The sequence below is a fragment of the Neovison vison genome, chromosome X (assembly GCF_020171115.1).
Source record: "Neovison vison isolate M4711 chromosome X, ASM_NN_V1, whole genome shotgun sequence".
In the NCBI taxonomy this organism is placed as follows: domain Eukaryota; kingdom Metazoa; phylum Chordata; class Mammalia; order Carnivora; family Mustelidae; genus Neogale; species Neogale vison.
In genome coordinates this window covers 30637800-30648144 of record NC_058105.1, presented here as the reverse complement: position 1 = coordinate 30648144, position 10345 = coordinate 30637800, and the positions used below count along the sequence as shown (strand labels likewise).

The following is a 10345-nucleotide window of genomic DNA, read 5'->3' as shown; positions in this document are numbered from 1 at the left end:
ACTTTTTGAACTTGAGGGCCATAATTCTCAGAGTGAGGCCTTTGCTTCCAATATGTTAAAGGAGATTAGGTGTGTTATCAGCATTTTGACTGCTGTATTTTTTGGCAACAGATTTCTGTATACATTGGCTTAATTCAACCGAAATACACCTACATTAGTGGGTCTCATCATGTATCCAGATGTGATCCTTTTTGGGGGGCTGGTGAGAGAGTAACACCCTTCCCCAAAGATCTCCATTCCCTGGTCCCAGTGAACTGTGGATATGTGACTTTATATGGCAAAAGGGACTCCGTAAATGCGATTCAGTGAAGGATTTTGAGATGAGGATGATCTGGTAGGTCCAATCTAATCACGAAGGTTTTTATTAATGAAAAAATGCAGCAGGAGGGCCTGAGTCAAGAGAAGCAACCTGAGCAGCGGCGTGGGCCACCTGGAGAAACTAAATACTGCTTCTCTCTCAGAACCCCCAGAAAGAGCACAGCTCTGCTCACGCCTTGATTTTGGCCCGGTGAGACTTCTGACCTGCAGAACTCTAAAAAAAACCCGTCTCAAGTCACCACACATACAGTAATTGGTTACAGCAGCAAGAAGAAATAGGGGTTCCCTTTCTCCTCCATCCCCAGCCTCATTGACCTTCGTAGTCACCCACTTTCTGTGTTCAACGTGTGTCCTTCTGACTCACCCTTCTGGCTCTAAACCCATGAATAAGAAATACCTAGAAAGTTGGTTATGTGCTTTTCAGAATGCAAGTACTGGACATGGTATGGCACCGTCGTTCCCATTTAACATTTTGCTCCCCACCACCACCCCCTTCTCAATATTATGTATTACCACTTTTCCAACACATCTTCCGGCCTTTCCGCCCAGCACGCCCCTGCTGAGTCCCCTCTTGGGTCTTGGGTCTTGGGCCCGGGCCCACCCTGGGAGGTGGTGGTGGGATTAGGAAGGCTGGAGTCAAGAGTTTTGCAAACAGCTGCTCAGAGACCGACGACTGGGAGCCACGTCTCGGGACTCCTTCCGGTCGGTGGCCCTGCCCCGGTGCCCGGGTTGGTGGGGGAAGGGGGATAGTTGGAGGCGGGGAAGCCCAGTCCCCCGCGACCCGGGCCCCGCAGGTCCGCGCGCACAGGCGGCGCCGGCCGGGCTGGCGCGGGCGCGCGAAGGGCGGGACCGGCGGGCGCCTGGGCTGGGCCGCGACGTGCTCGAGGAAGTTCAGTCTGGCCAGAGCCGAGCCCGGCTCCGGAGGGGTCGGCGCGGAGCGGCGGGGCGGCGGGGCGGCGGCGGCGGGGCGGCGGGGCGGCGGGGCGGCGGCGGCGGCGGCGGCGGGGGCCAGGTGTGACGCGGCGCGAGGCGCGGGAGGTGCGGGGGCCCGGGCGTCCCGCCCCCTCCGCCCGCGGCTCGCGGCTCGGGTTACCTGCGGCGGGTGGGCGGAGCGGCCTTTCCGGTCTGCGCCGGCCCCTAGTCTCCCGGGCGGTGGAGCCGGGAAGTGGGAGAGGGAGCGAAGGAGGCGGAGACTGCCGAGCCTCGCAGCCCGGCGGGGCTCCGACGAGAGGGGCTGCATGGCGCGGCCGGCGCGGCTCTGCGGGCTGTGGGCGCTGCTACTCTGCGCCGGCGGCGGCGGCGGGGGCGCCGCGCCCACCGGTGAGTGCGGCCGCGGGCCCGGGGCGGCGACCGAGGGGGGCGGCTGGGGTCGCGGCCGAGAGGGGTCGGGGTGCTGCGGCGAGGGAGGGCGCGTTCACCTCACGACGCTCAGTGCTCGGGGACCGCAGCCTGAGGCGCCCCGTTCGAGTGGGGGGGGGGCGGGAGCGACGGGGCATTTCCAGGTCGCGGGCGGCGGCGGCGGGGGGTGGCGGAGCGGGACGACGACTCGCCGCCTCACTTCCCTCGCGTCGTCGGGAAGAGCCGGGGAGCTCGGGGCCCAGGCGCGGGAGAGAAGCTTGCCCGCGGTGTCGGAGGGCGGCGGGCCGAGACCCGGCCGGTCACCCGGGTGGGGATGAGGGGGCCGGGAGGCGGCGGGGTCGGCGACCGAGGTCCGGGCAAGCGGGGAATCGCCCCGGGGCTCCTTGCCTGGGACCCCGCCGGTCGAGTGCGGGGGTGGAGTTGAAAGGAGCTCCAGAAGACCGCCGTCCTCGGAGAATAAGGGACGTGAGGGCTACGGCTTCCTCTGGAGTTTGAGAAACCCGTTTGGAAACCCGGAGCAGCATCCGGGTGCACGCCTTGTTTCTTTAATGACCCTTGTATTTGGAAATAATTGTCGGTTTGCAGGAAAGTTGCCAGGGTACTCCCGCGGGTTCGTGTGTACCCCTCACCCTGTGCTGCAACATTTCATTAATCAACCGGGCAGAGTTCTGCCGGGAAGAGTAGAATGACTTCCTCCTGGACAGCTCCCTGCTCCAGTAGCCTGGTCACGTTGGGTGACAATAGCAGCTCCAAATTAGAGAGCTTTTATTACCATATTGACACAAACACCCACAGTTTGCCCATTGGCTTTTCACCAGTGCGTGGTGCTTTGAAACCCAAGTTGAAATGCTGATTGGGCAATCTCGATGCTCTCTATTGATTCAGTCAACAAAACGAATGCAGTCCGCTCTGTGCCAGGTGGTGTTCTAGGGGCTGAGGATGGGGGGGGGGTGAGTGCCGCAGACGAAGCCCCTGCCCTATACGGCTTCTGTGTTATTGGCAGAGGCCTCCGGGGGCGGGGGGAGGCGGGAAGTAAAATATCAGGTATGTCAGATGGCGCCAAGTACAATCAAGAATAACGAAGCGGAGAAGGGGTTTGCCATTATAAATAGGGTGAAGCGGGAAGCCTTTACTGAAAGGTGGCATTTAGAGTGGAGGCCATAGGCAGGTTTGAGGTTTCCAGTTAATAATTATTCAAGCGTCTGCGTTGTTTAGCCTTGAGCCAGGCTCTGGGGGTTCGTGGAGAACCTTAGAGGGTACAGCCTAAACCTTGCTGCCCCCCCCCTCACCTGCCTCCAGTTCAGGTGGGGGCGGGGATCGGAGTCTTATAACCATACGTGGAAGCTCAGTCCAGAGAAAGGAAGGGACTGGTTGAGGGTCACCCCACTCATTAAGGGTCCTGATTTTCACCGTCCTGCAGCAACACCTTCCCTCCTACAGACACACACACACACACACACACCTGAAACAACAGCTGGCCTTCTAGATCATCCCCTGCCACCCCCACTTAATCACATTTTGTCTCAGCGGTTCATTGCGAACTTGGTAACTTAGAATACAGAACCTCTTTTCCCATTAGAAATACTGAGAGACTCGCAAGGAGATATGGTGAAGGAAAAACAACAAAATGGGACTTAAGTTTTCATGCTCTGACATTTACCAGCTGTGGAGCTCTGGGCTGATGATTTCCCCGTGCTCACGTGGCAGTTTTGTGATCCGTAAATTCCGAGGGCCCTTCCTAGCTCTAAGCTTCTCGGTGTTCATAAATATGATTCGGTTACTGGCTTTGTTTAGTCTCTTCAGGCTGCTGGGCCATGTGGTGTCATGAGTTAATAACCACAACTAGCATTTATATACTGTTTAAGATACTCCTGTGCAGGGCAGTGTTCTGAGTTTTTCCATTTATGTTGTTTCATTTCATCTTTACACAAATCCTATACTGTAGGCACTGCTGTGAGTCCCCACTTTGTACATGAGGTAGCTGAGGCATGGTGAGGTTCAGAGCCTTGCTCCAGGTCTCGTGGGGTACGTGGTATGACTCCAGAGGTCACGCTCTTTACCATGGTATTCAGTGCCTCCCTCTGTCGAAGGGAGAGGGGGTCCTTGGCTGGGAGAGGAGCTGAGCACCTCCCAGAGCTGCAGGGCAGGACTGGTTGGGACCCCTGAACAGTTGTATAAGGTCATCGGTTATGAAGTGATTGACTGTGTATTGGAGACTCGCTTTATAATTGCCATGGCATGTGGTCCAAACCCTAAGCACTGTAGGCATCGGAAGAGGGAGAGCTGTGAGGGCTGGCAGTTGCGTGGAAGTGGTAAAAACTTGAGCTAGACCTTCAGGATGGGGGGAATCTGAGTGGGTGGAGAAGTTCTTCCTAGGTGGGGGAGACTAGCAGGAGCCTGGACGCAGGAGTGTGGGGGAGAGGGTCTTGCTCCCTCTGTGGGCAACGAGTAGCCCGTCTGGGCAGGAGGGTGCGTTGGCAAAGTCAGTCCAGGCAGAAGAGTGTCGTTTGCCCATGAAGGCCCTAGCGGGGCACAGTGTGGGGAAATGACAGCAGAGGAGAAGCAAGCATGGAGACTCACCCGGGTGACAGGAATCGCTGGAGTATAAAGCTACACGGGGCTCTGGGGTTGAAGATGTCCCCTAGACAGATGTGTTGTGAATACCTCCTGTCCAGGGCTGAGATTTAACTGGTGTCCGCCTGCCTCACGGGGCCCAGCAGAGCACTCTGGTGTGGTTGGAATGATTAAGAGAGTCGTTACAAGAAGAAAGGGATAGACATTGATGACTGACTAGATGTAAGGGAAGGAGGCGGTGACTCATATATGACTGTGATTTCCTTAACTTTTCCGGGAATAGGCATGCCTCTGCCAGCTCTTGGGATGGAATAGGAGAGAGCAAAAACGAATCGCTAAGCAACACGCCTTATTAGAAAGAGCACGGTCTGTGTCCTAAGTAGAATGGGATGCTGTGCTAGGTAACTGTACAGACTCACTCGAGGTCTGAAGTTGAGTCGGGGGGGGCGTGGGGAGGGGTGACCCACTTGAGTCCCTCCCGCCTGCCCATTCCCCTTTCTGAAGGCAATGATCAACCTTTAAGAAGTAGTTGAAATTCGATGTCTGACTTGTTCTGTCCCACAGACGGGTCCATCTCACAGACAACCAAAGCAACTGTTGAGAGCTGTTTTGTTTCTTCAAAAAGAAGGTAGATAGCTAACATTGACATAGCACTCGCTCCAGCCCCGGCACCGTTTGGAGCATTTTATCTGTATTGACTCATTTCATCCTCACAATGACCCTTTTCTGTTGGGTTATTATTTTCATGCTTGTGTTGTACCTAAGGAAACTAGAGCAGAGGGAGGAGGTTAAGTAACTTGCCACCTACTACGTAGCAGAGCTGGGACAGGAACTCAGGCTGTCGGGCTCCAGAGTCCATGCTCTTAGTCCTGCACTGTACTGAGATTATATTATGTCTTACACATGAGGAACTGTCAGAGATCTTTTAGAAGTACAGTCAGCACTTATATATGTACATATCTCAGTGTGTCATACATATATACACATGCATTCATGTATATTTAAACTTTGGAGACTATATTTTAACTTTCCAGATGTGTGTGTCTGTGCACGCGCTCATGTGTGAGTGTATTTTAAAGTATAAGAAGTAGAAAAATCTCAAGGGAAATGGAAGGAACCATCAGGCAGAAAAAAAAGATGGCAGTTAGCCACAAGTAGCCTAAAAATGCAAACCAATTAGAAGGTTTAACTAAAAGACACTTTAGAACAGATGGAGAAAAATAAACCCACTGGAGAGATTAGGAATCATGCGGCCCATTGTTCTAGCAAAATACTGAAGTTAAAAAGTAGATTTTATAAGTCGCCTTGAAAATTGAAGTGTGATTTATGTGAACCGTAAATAGGTAGTATTTTTTTTAAATCAGGGCTTTAATTTTGCGGGGATGGGAAGGTAGAGCATCAGCAAGTTTGCTGCACTCTGTTTCTGGAAAGTACAGAATAAGGCCGATAAGGCTAAAGTAGATTAGAGTCTTCAGGAGGAACAAAGTTTTTATTTTTCTATTGTTTATGTATTTATTTGTTTATTTTAAGATTTATTTGAGAGAGACAGAGAAAGGGAGGGGTTGGGAGGGAAGGGCAGAGAGAGAGGGAGAGAGAATCTCCAGCAGACTCCATGCTGAGCGGGGAGCCCATGACGGGGCTCTATCTCACGACCCTGAAATCACGACCTGAGCTGAAACCAAGTCTGGCTCTCAGTCGACTGAGCCACCCAGCTGTCCCAGCACAAAGGTTTTATTAAGGGGTCTGTAGTTGACGAATGATTTGTCTTCAAAAATTTCATCCATGTGATGTTAGAAAGACCAAAATGGCTGTACTCGCCAGTCATCGCTTCGAATCCTCACGTTAGCTCTGTTGCCCGAGCCATGGGGGCTTCCAGACAAGAGCTGGGTTCTGATGCAGTGCAGTAGGAATTTTCTGCTTCCCCCCACAGTTGGGCCTTTGGTCAGCCTTGTGGAAAAACTAATGGGGGAAGAGTCGGGAAAGAGGGAATGAGTATGGTGAGTCCAGGGCCTTTGCAGGCTACTATGAATACAACTGACCTTTGGGGAAATGCCAACTACGTAATGCCTCTGGGGCAACAGTTTGGGGACAAAAGGCTTTTTTGGTCCCGTTAAAGAGGAAGATAATGGTATAAGTAGTTACGGATTATGTGAGAGGCCCAGTGCCCTCCAGAGTAGTGGCACAGTGTATAAGATACAACTCTGCAGGTTGACAAATTAAGACAACTATGGCCCATAAGTAATTCCTAATGATTACATTTGCAACGTTGGACTATTTGGAGGGATTGGTTTTCCTTTTTTAACTTGTTTAATAAACTTCATTTTGGAATAATTTTTAATTTACAGAGAATTTGCCAAGATAGGACAGAGAGCCCCTGTATGGTCCTCATCCAGTTTCTAGGGGACAATTCTGGTATTTCTGGTCACTGGGGCTGTTGACAAAGTTTGAAATGATGTTTCATTCCCCCAACCCCTGCTCTGTGCCTTTCCCTGTTTTTGGCAAGCATTAAAACTCCTTTCACTGATGATAGAGCTGGTCCAAAATAATAGGGTCAGTAAATATTTTGGTAGAGGCAGTGGTGGGTTTTCTCCAAATGAAACACATTTTTAAGACACTGGTTCAGTTTCTCCTCCTCTCTCTTCCCTCTTCAGATTAGTCAAAGCTACAGTCCCAGCTGCGTAGTGTCAGACCTCAGGGGAGCAACAAGAACTATTCAATCTTCCTCAGTACTTCTTCGGAAAAGTTATAACAACAGTTAGCCAGGTCATGTTAGCAAGCACGATGAAAGATGTGCTGCTTGAACTCACCCGCGGAGCTGCGGAGATTGAAGTGGCTGTGTCGAGTGAGGTGTCGATCCCAGGCATAGGGAACCCCAAACTCCTGCAGGAGGGAAAGGGAAATTTAAGACCATACTCTTCCCTTTGTCCACACTCTAGCCGGTAGTTAAGAATGTGGCCTTGGGGTGTGCCTGGGTGGCTCAGTTGTTGCACGTCTGCCTTCGGCTAGGGTCATGATCCCAGGGTCCTGGGATCAAACCCCGCAGCGGGCTCCCTGCTCAGCGGGAAGCCTGCTTCTTCTTCTCCCACTTCCCCTACTTGTGTTCCCTCTCTCGCTGTGTCTCCCTGTCAAATAAAAAAAAAATCTTAAAAAAAAATGTGGCCTTGGAGGCACTTTCTGGGTATGTATCCTGGCTCTGCCGTTTATGAGCTATGGGACATGGGGCAAGTGACTCAGTGTTCTTGTCCTCGGTCACGTCATCTTTAAGATGAGCTGATAGTTGTGACGAGTTGTGACGGTTGTGACGAGCCAGTGGATTAGTGGGAAGAGTACTTAGAACGGTGCCTGGCTCAATAAATTCTAGGCTGTTGTTAGTTTTATTCTTCTTGGCATCTAAGACTGGGAGGAATGGCTTTCATGGCCTACTGAAAACGCTGGCTGATGTTGATAAATTTATTTCTTGTGCTTGATTTGAGCAGAAACCCAGCCACCTGTGACGAATTTGAGTGTTTCTGTTGAAAACCTCTGCACGGTCATATGGACATGGGATCCTCCTGAAGGAGCCAGCCCGAATTGCACCTTACGGTATTTTAGTCACTTTGACAACAAGCAGGATAAGGTGAGTGTTCTAGAACGTATTGTACTGATGAGGTAAAGTGAACACTATGAACTGGAGCCAAGAATAAACGGAATTCTAATCTTACTTCAAAGTGGGAATTTTGTTTTGGGTCGTGTCCCAATTTTACCTGGGAAAATGACTATGAAAAGATTGTTGGGAAAGAAAAAGCTGAGCATTTGAACATTTGAAAATATTTGCTCATTATCTGATAACCAAATGCAGTGAGATTACTTTGTTAGGAAATGCCAGATATCTTTTATCCAGTAGGCACTCAACAAACAATTATGTGAAAATGTATTCCCGTGTTCCTGCCTGTCGCCTTGTATGCAGACCATGTGTTCACTGTCTTGCTAATGACATGCGCACAGATATGCAAGAACCATGCAAACACTGGAGTGAATGGCCACATGGCAAGTGAGAAAGTAAGATGTCCCGGGCAGATAGGGTTGACTAGGTTTCCCGATGCCCGACGAAAAATGAGGGGAACATTCAGCCTTCCCACTTAGATGTGGACAGCTGGCACAAGTGAATTTTTGTTAACAGGATTGGATCCTTTCAGATTCTTTTTTTTTTTTTGTAGATTCTTTATGATAGTCTTATTCAACAGAATTTTCGCTCAGGCCTAATCAGCTTGCATCCCCTTCTCTTCGACAGCTTCTTCAAAGCATCAGATCATCTGTCCAAAACTGTTTTATATCTTTATGCCTTCTTTCAGTGAGGGGGGAGGTCAGGGACATTAGGGGTTGAATTCGTCCAGAATCATGAGGAGGCTGAATGAGAAGTTGATATTAGTGACAGGGCTTTGGCTCCGTGAATCAGGTTCATGCACCTCGGTGGCACGGAGAGTCAGAACTGGGTTCTAGTTGGTGGACCACTCAGCTGTCTGTGTGGCCTGGGCAAGTTACCTAACCTCTCTGAGCCTCAGTTTCCTGCTGTGTAAAGTATGGCTGTACTCACTTCCCTGGCTTCCTGGGACATGACAAATAACATGTGTGAAAGCTTAATAAATTGAGGATGGAAAAAGTTCTTCCTTTGGAGAGAAACTTGCTAATCTGCCATTCGTGCTCCTTTCCTGCTGAAGTGCTCATTATAGCTCAGGTGTTCACTGATGAAGAACTGAGGCTACTCAGAAGTATTTGCATTTTATTTATTTTTGTAAAGATTGATTGATTTATTTATTTTATAGAGAGAGTGCAGTGGGGATGCTCACAGGGAGAGGGAGAGAGAATCCTCAAGCAGACTCCCCAGTGAGCATGGACAAACAGGGGCCTCAATCCCAGGACCCTAAGATCATGACCTGAGCCAAAATCAAGAGTCAGCCTTTTAACCAACTGAGCCACCCAGGTGCCCCAGAAGTATTTGCATTTTAAAGGAGGTTCTCTAAACCTAAATAGACTTTTTTCCAGAGAAGGCGTACAGATGGCCAACAGACATGTGAAAAGATGCTTAATATCACTCACCGTTGGGGAAATACAAATCAAAACCACAATTAGACAAATCACCTAGCAGTATCTACTAGGTCAGGATGGCTAGTATTAAAAAGACGAGAAATATCAGGGCATCTGGCTGGCTCGGTCAGTGGAGTATGCAAGTCTTGATCTCAGGGTTGTAAGTTTGAGCCCCACATTGGCTGTAGAGATTATTTAATAACAAAATCTTAAGTGTTGGCAAGGATGTGAAGACAAGGGAACCCCTCTTGCACTATTGTTGGGAATGTAAATTGGTATAGCCACTATGGAAAACAATAGTGGAGGTTCCTCAAAAAATTAAAAATAGAACTGCCTTATGATCTAGCAATTCCACTTCTGGGTATATACCTGAAGAAAATGAAAACACCCATTCAAAAAGATACATGAAGCCCTATATTTATTGCAGCATCATTTACAATGGCCGATTCGTAATAGCTAAGGGATAGAAGCAATGATCTAAGTGTCCATTGATAGATGAATGGATAAAGAAGTTGTGGGATATATATATATATATATATATATATATATATATATATTTACTCAGCCTTAAAAAAGAACGAAATGTGGCCACTTGTGACACCATGGATGGAACCAGAGACAAATACCATATGATTGCACTCTTGTGGAGTCAAAAAATAAAAGAAACAAACAAAATCAAACAGAAACAGATTCATAGATACGGAGAACAAACTGATGGTTGCTGGGGATGGGGGGGAATGGGTGAAGTACGTGAAGGGAATTAAGTCATACAGACTTTCAGTTTTAAAATAAATTTTAAGTCATGGAGATGAAAAGTACAGCAAAGGGAATATAACCAATAATTTCGTAATAACTGTGTGGTGACAGATGGTAATTAGACTTACTGTGGGGATCACTGAGTAAGGTATGTAAATGTGGAATCACTATGTTGTACACTGGAAATGACTATCACGTTATTGGTCAACTATACTTCAATTAAAAAAAAGCAAATGGGCGCCTGGGTGGCTCAGTGGGTTAAAGCCTCTGCTTT

The 10345-nt window shown here is 49.4% G+C and overlaps 1 protein-coding gene across 1 annotated transcript in view; it reads left to right on the top strand.

The window, feature by feature from the left end:
* The first annotated feature begins 1512 nt into the window (after nt 1–1512).
* IL13RA1 (interleukin 13 receptor subunit alpha 1) overlaps nt 1513–10345 on the top strand; it is a 55347-nt gene continuing 46514 nt past the window's right edge. The window contains exons 1-2 of the mRNA XM_044235923.1: nt 1513–1638; nt 7728–7867. Of these exons, the coding sequence (XP_044091858.1) occupies nt 1557–1638; nt 7728–7867 (222 nt within the window). The 5' untranslated portion in view covers nt 1513–1556. The remainder of the gene's footprint in view (nt 1639–7727; nt 7868–10345) is intronic.